This window comes from Podarcis muralis, chromosome 7, assembly GCF_964188315.1.
Source record: "Podarcis muralis chromosome 7, rPodMur119.hap1.1, whole genome shotgun sequence".
Taxonomy (NCBI): domain Eukaryota; kingdom Metazoa; phylum Chordata; class Lepidosauria; order Squamata; family Lacertidae; genus Podarcis; species Podarcis muralis.
Genome location: NC_135661.1, coordinates 25,402,802 through 25,417,244, shown reverse-complemented (window position 1 = coordinate 25,417,244; position 14,443 = coordinate 25,402,802). Strand labels below are relative to the sequence as shown.

Genomic DNA, 14,443 nt, shown 5'->3' with positions numbered 1-14,443 from the left:
AGGGCTGGGAATGTCCCCTTTCTGAAATGCCAGAAAAGAGTTTTTGCCTGTGAATGTAGGCAAGACTGAACTAATTGGACCAGTGGGTCCAACTCTGCAAGGCGGCTGCCTGGTGCCTCCCAGAGACTTACAAGGCAAACAGGTTTCTCAGGAGCGAGGTGATTGATCTGTGCTATGGAGGGAAAAGGCTTGAGGTCTGGCCTCCTGACATTCTGTGCGTTAATGGTCAGAGCGGAGAACTGCCTTGGCTCTTTAATCTGGAGAGGGTCTGAGTCCCGTTTCTGTCTTCTCAGGGCTACGGGGACCACAAGCCGAAGTCCTCAACTGCAGCTCAGGAGGTGAAGACTTTGGATGGCATCTACACAGAACAGGTAAGAAAGAGCAGGTAGCAGCGGCCAGAAACCACCTTGAAGCACCTCATGCTTCCAAACCTTCTGAAAGTTTCTTGGGTCCCCAAAAGGGGGGGGGGTGTCCTGGCCTTGCAACCAACCCCCCTGCCCCAATCTACCGTATTGACCTGAATATAGGCCACACTTTTTCCCAAATTCCAGTTGTTAAAAGTTAAAGTGTGACTTATATTTGAGAGCTGCCAGGGGTGTGGGACAACGGCGCCCGTCCCAACCACGTCTCCTAAGCCGGAAGGGGGGGGGGAGGCTGCCAGCAAAGTGGCGCAGCTCCCCCCCCCCCCCGGAAGCAGCGTGGGACAATGGCACAAAGCCCGCCAGCTGCTTCCCAGCCTGCCCCGGTGCTGGCTTGGGGAGGTAGTGCCGGGAGGCGGACCGCACCTGCAAATAAGTCTTGAATTTTAAAGCTGCAGTTTATTTGCAGGCACAGCGCTTATATTTGGGCCAATGCAGTAATCCTCTTTTCAAGTTGGTGGCTGTCGTTGCATCTTGTGGGAGGGAGGGTTGCCGATGGCCACCGACGTGGATGGCGTTAAAAGAGGGTTGGACCAATTCATGGAGCAAAGTAAGGCCACGTTCTACCGCCCACTATTCCTCTGAATACCAGTTGCCAGAAGCCACAGGAGGGAAAAGTTGCTGCTTTTGCACTCGGGTCCTCCTTTTGGGTTTCCCTTTGGGGGGGTGGGAACACCTGGATGGTTGCTGAGAACAGGATGCTGGGCTGGATGGGCCTGATCCAGCTGCAGGGCTCATGTTAAGTTTCCTATTATTCCTAAATGGAGCCTCCATGGACAGTGGCAGTGAACCTTAGAATGGCGAAAAACAAGAGCGTAAGAAGGCTGTTGCTTTCACATCCTATTGGGGCATCTGGTTGGCCACTGTGAGAACAGAGGGCTGCACTCGGTGGACCTGATCCAGCTGTAAGGCTCTTTTCTTAAGCAGGTCTGCTTGTCAGTGGCGATCATGAAATAGATGGACCCTTCATATGCAGTCTACCTCCAGATGCCACTGACTGAGAACCACAAGTGGGAAAGGCGTGGGTGCTGTTTCTCTCCGAGGGCCCTGCTTGCGGGCTTGACTGGCCGCTCTTGAGAACAGGAGGAGGCCGGACTGGATACCCCAACTTTGGATCTTCCTAACACCCCTGCGCTGTCCTTTTTCGCTTTGCTCAGGTGGCAATGGGCTATGCCCACTCCCTGGCGATTGCCCGCGACGAGAGCGAGGCCGAGAACGAGAAGCTGAAGAAGCTGCCAGAGTACAACCCGCGCACTCTCTGACCCACGCGGGGGCCTCTTCCTCCTCCTCCCTGCCGCCCCACACCCACCGACAAGGCAGTCGCTGCTCCCGTCGTGTGCAATGGGGACATGGGATCCGTACGCGATGGGGAGATTGCAGGCACCGGCACTCGTCTCCTTAGACTACCCAAGATTTCGTATTTGATAAGCAATTTGAAGCTTCCAGCTACCTGTTAACTTTGACTTCCCTGCCCACCCTGCCCTTTCCCCTAAGACAGGTTGCTTTGTATTTTGGTTTCTTTGGTGGGGGGCATGGAGGTGGGACATTACATCAAGAAAGATCTTCTTTTGAAATTTGATGAAAATGGCAGGACTGTTTGTCCAAATTTGCCCTTTTTTTCTGTTTTCCTTTCCCATAGCCGATATTTTGTTAAGCGGCAGACCAGTAACCAGCATTTTGAGAAGGGTGAAGGCTAACCCTTCTTTTTTTCCCCTACAGCTGGAAACGATTTCCTCCTTTGTGGAAGGGACCATCTTTCTTGTATATATATTTTTTGTTCCCAAGAAACCTCGAGGTCTCTGCAAGAAGGCTGTCCTTAAAGTATCTCAGATTTTTTTTTTTTAAAAGGGTGCCTGCTGCACTACAGATTTCCTCAAGCTCGGGGTTTCTGCAAAAGGTTTTTTTTCCTTAATTACGTAGATTTTTCTGTTGATGAGGTGCCTCCCGTACTGCAGATATGCAGAAGCTCCCCACCTGCTAAAACAGGGGAGTGGGGAACCCTCTGATGGTGTTGCAGAACTGCAACTCCCATCAGCCCAAGCCAGCATGGCTAGTGGCCAGAAGCGATGAAAATTGTAGTCAAGAATTCGAAAAGGCACCTCAGCTGACTGCTCCTATTTGGGGAGTGTTGTAAATACCAGGCCAGTCCACCACATGGGGGCGCTGTCAGATTCAGCAGCCTCCTAGCGAATGGTTGAATTCATTTGTAGAGCCCCAGGAATATAGGGGGGGGGGGAGAGAAGCAGGACGATCGACCCTTGGTTTGAATTGGGGGGGGGCACTCCCTTTTGTTTTGTTGATAGAGAATTTAAATTCCTGATTCAGCTACTTGGATGGAAGGAATCTCCTTCCTTCTCCCACTCACTCCACTATTTCCACTCTTAACCAAATTCCACATGAGCCTCATGGATCCTTCTGGCAAGGGAGAGGGAGTTTATCCCCCCCCCTCCAAAAAAAATCAGGGCCACGCTTGCAGCTGGTGCAAGTTGCAAGGGTGTCCCTCATGTACATTGCAAATACCCATAGGCTTTGCCCCCCTCGTTTAAAATGGCTACAGTTCCAGGTTTTAGGCGCCTTGGGTGGGGTGGGCGCCTTTTCACAGTTATGCAAAGGTGCTTTGGGACGACTTAAAAGAACCGCTCAGCGTCCTCAATGAAATGTTAGTTGGCCCCCGGATTCCTGTTGCAAGTCTATTAGTTCCTTCTCCCTTCTGCGGCCGTGTGTTGTGTTGGAGAAATTTTGGTGCCTTTGAAACAGAACTTGCCTCCTCTCTGTCCCAGCATGAACTCCCATTTTTTCTAGCAGTAGGTCCCCTTTTCTCCCCCCCCCCTTTCCCTTCCTTGAATCTGCTAGCTCTGTTTTTTTTTGGGGGGGGGGCTGTCCTCCCAGACGGGCGACGTTAGCCCCATACCACGTTAACATTTGCAGGTTCAGAGTTCTTGAAAAGGTTGGGGGCTTTTCCGGGATGCTGGGTTAGAGGGAGCAACCCTAAAGTTTTTGCTGTTTTGTTTTGTTTTTGGGGGGAGGGTGGGGAAGAAATAGGGGCTGTACATTGCATTATTATTTGTCATTTTTATTTTAGGGGGGGAAAATTGGATCTAAACCTACACCTGAAGCGTTTGCTTTTGTCTCCATTCCCGTTTGTTTGTCTGTCTAGTCAAGTTACGTACCTCATCCAGAAGAGATTTTCTTTTATGGCCTTTTTCTCCTGCGCAAAAAAGTGGTTCCGTTTCTGGAGCTGCAGGGATGTGTGTGGTACATGAGGACATTTAGAGGAGAAACCTAACTGGAACAGAACTTTGGAGATAACTTATTTGCAATGGCCGGGGGGGGGGGGGAGAGAAAGAGGAAACAGACCCTCCCTCTGCAGCAATGAGTGACATTATTCTGTTTTTTTTTTTAATTAAAAAAAACGGGCTTTTTGTTTCCGGACCTAGACAGTTCAACTGTTCTAGTGTCTTCCCCTCTTCTCCCCACTCTCTCTCTCTTCATTGTGGAGGAAGGGCTCAGAGATAAATAATTTTGGGTTTAAATCTGGTGGGATAAGTTCCTAGCCTAGTCATGTAACTCCTCTTGGGGTTTTTTTATATATATTTCTCAAAATAAATGTTTAAATAAATGACAACATTGTGTAGAGCCTTATGCACGTAACAGCACTGTGGGAGGGAGTTCCGCAGTGTAACTTGCTGCATAATTCAGCTTCACTAGCTGCCTAAGTGTTCTAGCGTTACAAGAGAAAGAACTTTTCCCTACCCACTTTCTCTGTGCCATGTACCTTTTGTCATGTCACTTTGGTCTAGAGCAGCGGTTCTCAACCTGTGGGTCCCCAGATGTTGTTGGACTACAACTCCCATCATCCCTGAGCTCTGGCCTTGCTAGCTAGGGGTGATGGGAGTTGTAGTTCAACAACATCTGGGGACCCACAGGCTGAGAAAGGCTGGTCTAGAGCAGTGTTCCCCAACCTTGGGCCTCCAGCTGTTTTTGGACTACAATTCCCATTATCCTTGACCACTGGTCTTGCTAGCGAGGGATGATTGGAGTTGTAGTCCAAAAACAGCTGGAGGCCCAAGGTTGGGGAACACTGGTCTAGAGGATTATGAAAGATCATGTATGAATTAGCCCACCTCTCCCCAGCACCAGCATCCAACAAAAGACTTTGCTCAGCGCTCAACTTTTCTCCACAAGTTTATTCAAACGCTCCTTAAAATGCAAGCGAAAAACATTTGCGCGCCTTGTTTTGCAGTAATCAAAAATAGAGGTATAGAATGCATAATCAATTCATTTTTTAAAAAACAAAGAAATGTATGCTTTTCACACTCCTTATTCTGCTAAGGCTTAGAGAGGTGTAGCCTCTTCACAGTGCCACGGGGGCGGGGGGGGGGGAGATCCTTGGCACAGAAATTTTTGGACTGACCCCCTGCCCAGTGCGTCGCCCCTAAACCTGGGTCTTTGAAGGATTGCATGCTGCGTAACTTAGAACTGGCTCTGTGTCTCTGACCTGCCTTACACTAAAAACGGGCACTCAAGCCCCTTTCCGTCCTCCCCAAAAATCCCAGCTTTAAAAGATAACAGGCTAGAGATCTGTGATCTCGTTTGAACGCCTGGCTTGTTCCTGAGCAGCAAACCTGGTCTCTTCATCTGGCTCAGACTGCAGAGTAACATACCGGGGGAATGAAATGCGTGGGTGGACCTGGTAGGAGCGTGAAAAAGAGGGTGAGCAACCAGCTCGGCCCTTGAAGTTAATCAAAAGTCCTGGGCAAGACAGGAACCGTAAGCAGTTCCTTGGAAAGTGACGATTCCGTAGCTAAGCGTAAGCTACACAGCAGCTGCCCTGGCATCTTCCTCGCCTGCAAGGAGGGCAGGTTGTGGATCTCTCCACGCTCAAGGGGTCATGTTCCACCACTTGAAGGAAAAGGCCTTGCGTCGGACGTTGGTGCCACAGTGGACCTCGCCGAGATCCTTGTGGTAGGTTTCGTAGTCGTCTATGAAGGTGCAGGACAACCCCAGTGGCTCCAGCAGACGGCGGACCTCCTCTTCCAAGCAGCACTGCTCATGGATGATGGGTCCAAAGGGCTTTGGGATGCCCAGGTATTTTCCCAGAACAAGCATGTTCACCTGCAAATGAGACATGGGTTGCCTGTGAGAAGGGGACTCTGAAACTGCTATGGGCATTTATAACCCTTTCCTCCAGAGTCTTCCTCGCAATATCCACTCGCTGGAAATTACCGTATTTTTCGCTCTATAGGATGCACCGATGATAAGACGCACCTAGTTTTTTTTTGGGGGGGGGGACAAAAAAAATATTCTGAATCTCAGAATCCAGAACAGCAAGAGAGATCGGGCTTCTGGGATAGCCGCTGAAGCCTCTCTCGGGCAGTGGGATGAAGGCTCCCCCTGCCCGGAAGTGGCTGTGCGCAGGTAAGCTGCCCTCTGTAAAGGTAAAGGTACCCCTGCCCGTACGGGCTAGTCTTGTCCGACTCTGGGGTTGCGTGCTCATCTTGCTCTAGAGGCCGTGAGCCGGTGCCGTCCGAGGACACTTCCGGGTCACGTGGCCAGCGTGACTGAAGCTGCAGCTGGCGAGCCAGCACACGGAAACGCCGTTTACCTTCCCGCTATAAAGCGGTACCTATTTATCTACTTGCACTTAAGAGTGCTTTTGAACTGCTAGGTGGGCAGGAGCTGGGGCCGAACGACGGGAGCTCACCCCGCCGCGGGGATTTGAACCACCGACCATACGATCGGCAAGTCCTAGGCACTGAGGTTATACCCACAGCGCCACCCGCGTCCCTCTAAGCTGCCCTCTGTACCTTCCCCCATCTCCCGCAAGAACCACGTGCTTTTTAAAGGGAGCACGGTTCTTGGGGGGCTTTTCTGAGACTCATCCTGATGCCCTACAGAGGCTTCGCGGGGGCTATCCAAAAGCCAGAATAGCTAGAGAGAGCGCTGCACAGCGCTCCCTCTAGCTGGTCTAGCTTTGCGTGAAGCCTCCGCAGGGAACAGGGAGCCTTCATCCCCGTGTCCTGCGGAGGCTTCTGGGACAGCCCAGGGATGAAGGCACCCCGCTGTCCTGCGTAGGCTCTGCACAGCTAAGCCCAAAGCTAGAACAGCAAGACAGAGCACTCCCTCTCCTTGTTCTGGCTTAGCCGTGCAGCCTGCACTCACTCCATAAAATGCGCACACATTTTCCCTTACGTTTAAGGAGGAAAAAAGTGCGTCTTATAGAGCGAAAAATATGGTATGTTGACATAAAAAAAAAAAAGTTGGGGTGGGTGGGAGATGCTGTCATTTTAAGAGCAGTTCCAGACAGGAATTGGGGGGGAGGCCTACCTTGCACAGCATCAGACCCTTGGATTCATCCAGTTCAAAGATTGTCAGCAACATTCGCAACCCTATTTGTAGATGCTGCACCCAGGACCTCCATGACAAACATTCTCTATCATTGCCCTAACTGCTGCATCTTGCCAACCAGGCCACCCCCTTGCCCCATGGAAGTGTCGGGCACTTGAGGCCACTGGGCCAAATCTGGCCCCTTAGGGAGAAAACCGCATCTGTGGCCAGGGATCTGTCTGGCATGTGTGGTGGCTCATTACAAAAGGACCTTTTGAGCAGAGCCTTACTATGTCCGGGAAGTAAGCAACAGCTTTGCTGGGGCTGTAAGACGAGCGAGTGAAGAGCTGGGGGATATCGATGATGTCCTCCTCTTCCAGTTCCAGCTCCTCTTTGAGGAGGTCTCTGTTCCAGTCAATGCATTTCTAGGAAGTGAGAGAAGATATGCCTCAGAGAGAGGAATTCATTGCATCACTACAAGTGAAGGCACAATGCAGTTAAAGATTTGACAGGTGTGTCAATAGTCATGCTCCTGGTGGAATTTCCTAACACTGCCACAGATTGCATGGTGTGTGTTTGTGGCCTTGCACATAAACAGTAGCTTCTGTTCCATAGCATACCACCAATTTCCCAACAGTGGGATCCTTGGCACTTCAGTCTCTACACCAGTTTTTGTGCCTTCTCAGATTCCCTCTAACTGCCCAGTTTCCTCTACACTGACTAGCAGCAATGACTCCAGGGTTTTCAGATGCACCACTTAGAGATGCCGTGGGGGACTGAACCTTTGACATCGTACATGCAAGGCAGGTACTCTACCACTGAGCAATGGTCCTCCTCCTTAGCTTGTCTCTTTTGACCAGACACTGACACATACTCAGTCCCAAGCATGCAGCCCTTCCTGACTTTCTCAGTTCTACAAGCTCTACAGTTCTACTTCCTCTTCATCTGCCATTCCCTTTATCACTTCATGGGTCTTCATCCCCCACAAAGCCACCCCTGTCTCTAACACCCCATGAACTCATCCCAACTCAAATGACAATTTCCCTTTCCCTTACAGAAGCCCAACTGCAAAGATTCCCTTGCAGCTCGCATGCATCTCTGCATCTGTGCCAGGGAACTTCTCTGCCACAAGCGCAGGGCAGGGAGCCTGTCGCTGCCTCCCTGTGATCTGCAGATTTCTATTCCAGCACAGAGGAAAGGATCTATATTGTGTAGCGGTTAGGGTGTGGCTCAAGAACCCTGGATGCCAGGATTAAAATCTCCACTCTGCCATGAACCTCACTAGGTGAACATCCGTCAGTCAGACTCGCCATCGCAATGAATATCATTTAGAAAGTGTCCAGGTTCATAACCAAATGACTGTGTCTGGGGGAAAGGGGTGTGACAATTACCTGGCAATACTCATTGATGCTCCTCAAGGATTTGTCAGCCAGGATTGCTGTTATTGAAATTTCTTTGTCGTCTTTGCCTAGCCCTGTAATAAGAATCAGGTGGCTGCTTCATTCATGTTACGACTGTTATGTTCCCCACCACCACCCCTTAAATTACTGGTTCAAAATACATGTCCTCAGCTCCATACTGCACTGTAATATTTAGCTCAGATGAGAGCCAGGTAAATAAGACTTGGTCCCCAGGCTTGAGGTTCCCCACCCCTGATTTTGAGCAAAAAACAACCCCTTGGAGTGAGATGGGGTAGTTCAATTGTGAGGTTTAGCTTCTTGGGGGCCTTAATGCAAAGTAAGCAACTTCCTGCCCTGTCTTCCTGTCGGCTCCTGCAGAGGAGAAAGGAGAGCCACCTTACCATCAAACATCATGGCATCGCCGTACCCCTCTTGCTCCTTCTCCTTCAGAAGCTTGTAGCAGCGACTGGGGCTGGCCAGAAGCAGGCGGAAACCCTGGAGAGGAACAGAGGGAGTGACGTGAGACCGGCTGCAAAATGTACTTGTAGCTCAGGGGTAGCCAACATGGTGCCCTCTGGAACTGCAGCTGCCTACCAGCTCCATCGGTACGCAGGCCGAGACCCTACCTGCCCACAGACTGTCTTGCCAGAGTGGTGACCTGGAAATGACAACTAATCCAGAATGCGGCAGCTAGACTGGTGACTGGGAGCAGCCGCCAAGACCACATAACACCGGTCCTGAAAAACCCACATTGGCTCCCAAATTTTCTAAGCACAGTTCAGTGTTGGTGCTGACCTTTAAAGCCCTAAATGGCCTCAGCCCAGTATACCTGAAGGAGAGTCTCCACCCCATTGTTCAGCCCAGACACTGAGGTCCAGCTCTGAGGGCCTTCTGGCGGTTCCCTCCCTGCGAGAAGTGAGGTTACAAGGAACCAGGCAGAGGGCCTTCTCGGTAGTGGCGCCCGCCTTGTGGAACACCCTCCCATCAGATGTGAAGGAAATAAACAGCTACCTGACATTTAGAAAACATCTGAAAGCAGCCTTGTATGGGGAAGTTTTTAATGTTTGATGTTTTAGCGTGTTTTTAATATTCTGCTGGGAAATGGCCAGAGTGGCTCGGGAGGCCCAGCCAGTTGGGTGGGGTATAAGTAATAAATTATTATCATTATTAACTAAGTTGCCAACAGCTTCTGTTCACTGCCTTTTAGATTGAGTGGGTTTCAAAATATGAGGGAACAAATATCCTCTGAGTAAACAGGTTAAAATGCACTTAAAGGCTGAAAGCAGTGGACAGGGTGTACCTGTCAGGAGCTGGAGTCAGCAATAAAACACCCATTGTCAGGGGCTTTAACTCTTTATTCAAAGAAACCCAAACAGTGGTCACAACAACTCTTGCCAGTAGGATTGAAGTAGCCTTCCCACCACGCCCTAACACTCCCCTGGGTCCTTCCCAAGTAATCTCAGATTCCTTCGCCTAGTTTCTCATTACTCTGCCGTTTTTATTTCTCTTCATGTTCTAGGAGACCAAGGAGGAGAGGAGACAGTCATGGCAGCAGGGGGAGGCTCCCTGGGTTCTTCTGCAGCCAGCTTTATCTCTGTCTCCCAGCCCCTCTCCTCTCCCGCCTCTGCGTCTGGACTGCTCTCCGCCACAGCCTCTTCCTGCTCACTAAACCCTGTTGCCCCTTTGGCTTCCGGCACCACCACCTCTCAGTCCGCTTCATCGTCTCCCTCTGACCACTCATCACCCCACCACCAATCCCCTGGTTCTGAGCCTTCTTCCCTTCTCCAGTTAGTGCCTCGCACCATCCCTCTGCACCCACAGCAGTACCTTCCTGTCAGAGGCTGGGACAAAACACATGAACTCGTCCACATGCCCCACCAGCAGCCAGGCAGAATACAGTTCGATGGGCGATTGTACTTCCTGGGCATAGAGGAAGTCCCGCACGACTTTGACCATCTTGTCCCCGTGAGGCCTAGGAAGTAAAAAGAGGCAGAGTTCACTTGGGGTTGGCATCCATTCCAAAGGCAAGGACTTTGCCACTGCGAAAGTACTACCCAGCCCAATCTCATATCCGCCAGTGCCTGGTCCATCAGGGCACACCAGGTGTTCTCAACAGACTTCTCATCCGCCTGCCTCCTTACAACCAGCCCAGATTTTTAAAAAAGAACATATGATAAAAAGAACCGTTTTATCTTTTTATCATATGTGGTGGTCTTGTAGTAAGGTTGAATCTTACTGGGAAATGATATACAGTGGTACCTCAGGTTAAAAACTTACCGTATTTTTTGCTCTATAAGACTCACTTTTTCCCTCCTAAAAAGTAAGGGGAAATGTGTGTGCGCCTTATGGAGTGAATGCAGGCTGCGCAGCTATCACAGAAGCCAGAACAGCAAGAGGGATTGCTGCTTCCGCTGCACAGCGATCCCTCTTGCTGTTCTGGCTTATGAGATTCAGAATATTTTTTTTTCTTGTTTTCCTCCTCCAAAAACTAGGTGTGTCTTGTGGTCTGGTGCGTCTTATAGAGCGAAAAATACGGTAATTTGTTCCATAGGTCCGTTCTTAACCTGAAACTGTTATTAACCTGAAGCACCACTTTAGCTAATAGGTAGGGCCTCCTGATGCCACCGCGCCGCTGCTGCACGATTTCTGTTCTCATCCTGAAGCAAAGTTATTAACCCGAGGTAATATTTCTGAGTTAGCGGAGTCTGTAACCTGAAGCATACGTAACCCGAGGTACCACTGTATAATGAATTGAAAAGGATGTTTAAAATAACTTCTGTAAAATAGCAAGAATGTTACTCGCCCCAAAATGGAAAGAAGCAGAAGTCCCAGCAAAGGAAGAATGGATACAAAAAGATGCAGAAATGGCATAACTTACCAGACGAATAAGAAATCAAGATAACTTTTTTTATAAAAGAATGGAAATGGTTTAGTGAATATTTACAGATAAACTGTAAGCAGATAAGAACATTGGCAGGGTTATTGTAGTAACCTGCAGTTCCATAAGGGTAGATAATTAGATGAGAAAATTAAATGAATTTGAATACGCAGAAGGTATTTAAAAATAAATGTAAGGAATCACAGAAGGGGGGGAGGAAGTCAAACTTTGAAATGCTAAAACGATTGTAAAATTTATGAAACCTATAAATTTGGAAAGTATAAATAAACTTTTTAAAAGAAAAGCAGCCCATATTGACCAGCCTAGATTGACCAATGATATGGCTCAGGATAAAGTAACTTTCTGTGTACCTCCTCCTCCCTTCCCACTGTTGCCTGGGCTAGAATGAGTCATGGGTGAAGAAGCAAGCTGAAAGGGAGACGAGGAGGAGGTCCAGAGGGCTTTTGCCTATGCATGCGGGTCCTTATCAGATGCTTCACCATGCCAGCGCTTTCTCTCCCCCCCCCCAACACACACCCTCTCCACCTACATGGGTAAGGCGCTCCCGATGATGACCCTCCCCAGGGGGTACTCTTTGCCCCTGACGGTCACTGGAGGGCTGACTTCGAGGTTCCCAAATGAGTCCAAAGTGGAGACGCTGTTGCCTTTGCCTTCTGCCTTCCGGGTCACGTAGCCAAAATCCGGGCCCTGGGGTGGGGAGCAAAGGGCAACAGAATTAGGAGTGATCTTGGTGACAAGATCTTTGAAAATGACCTTGTGTCCATTGCGTTTGAATTGCAGAAGCTACAGGGTGGAGTGATGCAGAAAGGGTGCTCGTGTGGGCAATTCGAATTGTGCATGGCCGGTTGCAAAATTCAATTGCGAATAGACAGATCCTGCAGAGTGTATGGCACAAAGCGAAAAGATGGCTAATACAGATTAGGTAGGCAGGTAGATGCATGCATGCATTATCATTATCCTAATCATTTTATTCATTGCCTTCTGTGCAATTTTCTCAAGACAATGCACTTGGGAAACAGCAAAAAAGCCAAAGTTTCAAAACAAAACAAAACAAAACAAAAGAAGCAGATAATAATAATAATTTATTATTTATACCCCGCCCATCTGGCTGGGTTTCCCCAGCCACTCTGAGCGGCTTCCAACAAAGTATTAAAATACAGTGGTCTGTTAAATATTAAAAGCATTAAACATTAAAAACATTAAAAGATACATTTGAAACAAGCCTAAAACCCTAATAAGTGGACGCTCGTGGTAAATATGCATTTATCCAGTTGGGAAAGGCTGTTGGAACAAAAATGTCTTCAATGCTTTCTGGAAAGGGCAGGTCCAGTGGGGAGGAAGACTACTCCAGATAAAAGGAGCAGCCACATTGAAGGTCCTGCTCTAAATCACAGCAGAGTGGGCTTCCGAGATCTTTGGAACTCACAGGAGAGAATATCCTGCAGACCACAGTAATCTACCAGGTCTCTAACACATTCAATCATTTTTTCTACCACCCTTCAACCAATGATTGTAGGGTGGTTTACAGCATAGAAACACAAAAACGGACTATACGGAGATGGCGGAATTGACAGCAAAATTAAGAGTGCCAAAAGACGACGTGTTTGTCGAAGAGTGGAGATCCCTTTAGGGGCTATCTGGGAAAATATTATAGTCAAATGAAATGGCAGGTGGGACTGGAAATATACCGTAAGTAAAGGAATGAGAATGATAAAGGAATGTAAATTAGTATATATGTTATAGATTAAGTATTACATTTATGGCAGTAGATAAAGGGTTTGAAAAGAAACATCATGGAAGTAAGGATGGGAAGTCAAAACCGTTAAGAGAACACTGTATTGAAACTGAATAGAACATGTTCAAATTGTATGAAAAACAAAATGTTATACTTTAAAAACCCGCATAAAGGGAATAATATAATAACAAACCAGTATTGGGGCAGGCAGACGGGGGTGCAACTGTGGAGCTGCCTTATCACTCAAACCCTTCATGCAATTTGCACTATTGCAGCATTAAAAAAAAACACAAAAACAAATTCAAAGGTTCTAATTTGAAGGCAAAATAAGGCAAAGGCGGGAGGGGTTCCTACCAGAACTGCCTTATAGGGAAAGCCGTCCAGCTCTCCGTTTCTTGGGGAGTCGAAGACCACGGGAAAGGACTTGTGTGGTGCTTGCGTGTAGCCGATCTCCATCTCATCCTGGTGCCATTAAAGAAAACAGGGAAGAAATTAGACATCTGCGTGGGCAGAAGAAAGGAGTGAGGAACCCCAAGACCCTCTGGCCCTTGGAGCCAGTGTGGTGTAGTGGTTAAGAGCAGTAGACTTGTAATCTGAGGAACCGGGTACGCGTCTCCGCTCCTCCACATGCAGCTGCTGGGTGACTTTGGGCTAGTCACACTTCTCTGAAGTCTCTCAGCCTCACTAACCTCACAGAGTGTTTGTTGTGGGGGAGGAAGGGAAAGGAGAATGTTAGCCACTTTGAGACTCCTTAAAAAGGTAAAGGGACCCCTGACCATTAGGTTCAGTCGTGGCCGACTCTGGGGTTGCGGCGCTCATCTCGCTTTAATGGCCGAGGGAGCCGGCGTACAGCTTCCATGTCATGTGGCCAGCATGACTAAGCCGCTTCTGACGAACCAGAGCAGCGCACAGAAACGCCGTTTACCTTCCCGCCGGAGCGGTACCTATTTATCCACTTGCACTTTGACGTGCTTTCGAACTGCTAGGTTAGCAGGAGCAGGGACTGAGCTCACACCGTCACGGGGATTCGAACCGCCGACCTTCTGATCGGCAAGTCCTAGGCTCTGTAGTTTAACCCACAGCGCCACCCGCGTTTGGTATCAAATCCAAACTCTTCTCTTCTTGGAACGCTCCCCAGGCTGCACGCTTCACAACTCTGCCTTGCACCCTCCTTGGCCGTTTTTGCCAAGCTGATAAATGGTAAATACATTGAATAAAATAATTCAATAGTTTGCTCACACTTCCACCTGCCTGCCCGCCCCCCCCAACGGACACTCCAACCTACCTGGATCCAGCGGTCATCTCGATTTTCTGCTTCTGGACAGATGATCAATCTGCAGCCAGCTTTCTTGGACAGCTTGCTGATCTCCACCACGAAATCTGCGTTGCCTTTTATACTGCATGTCAAAAGGCGGAAAAATGGGCATCGATGAACAGCAGAGCAGGAGAAGGAAAGGAAGGCTTCAAAAGAAGATTAGCTACAATGGCTATGCCCCGACTCCACTGTCCGAGACTTCTGAATTTCAGTTGCTGGAAATCCCAGGTGGGGAGCGTCACTGAAATTCTATTGATCCAGAATAGTTCCCAATGTATAGTTAGAGTAAAAACTTAAACACGTTGCAGGATTCCAAAAAATAGACCAGAGGCAATTTCATTTCATCCA

The 14,443-nt window shown here is 48.9% G+C and overlaps 2 protein-coding genes across 7 annotated transcripts in view; one reads left to right on the top strand and one right to left on the bottom strand.

The window, feature by feature from the left end:
* RCC2 (regulator of chromosome condensation 2) overlaps window positions 1–4,044 on the top strand; it is a 34,092-nt gene extending 30,048 nt beyond the window's left edge. For all 6 annotated transcript variants that reach the window (XM_028740627.2, XM_028740623.2, XM_028740628.2 and 3 more), the window contains 2 exons: window positions 294–371; window positions 1,577–4,044. In XM_028740627.2, coding sequence (XP_028596460.2) covers window positions 294–371; window positions 1,577–1,681 — 183 coding nt within the window. In that variant the 3' untranslated portion in view covers window positions 1,682–4,044. The remainder of the gene's footprint in view (window positions 1–293; window positions 372–1,576) is intronic.
* A 542-nt stretch (window positions 4,045–4,586) lies between these two features.
* LOC114602428 (protein-arginine deiminase type-3-like) overlaps window positions 4,587–14,443 on the bottom strand; it is a 29,334-nt gene continuing 19,477 nt past the window's right edge. Inside the window, exons 9-16 of the mRNA XM_028740630.2 lie at window positions 14,066–14,177; window positions 13,135–13,242; window positions 11,575–11,732; window positions 9,974–10,118; window positions 8,548–8,641; window positions 8,138–8,220; window positions 7,037–7,171; window positions 4,587–5,534 (exon numbers count right to left, since the gene is read on the bottom strand). Coding sequence (XP_028596463.2) covers window positions 5,301–5,534; window positions 7,037–7,171; window positions 8,138–8,220; window positions 8,548–8,641; window positions 9,974–10,118; window positions 11,575–11,732; window positions 13,135–13,242; window positions 14,066–14,177 — 1,069 coding nt within the window. The 3' untranslated portion in view covers window positions 4,587–5,300. The remainder of the gene's footprint in view (window positions 5,535–7,036; window positions 7,172–8,137; window positions 8,221–8,547; window positions 8,642–9,973; window positions 10,119–11,574; window positions 11,733–13,134; window positions 13,243–14,065; window positions 14,178–14,443) is intronic.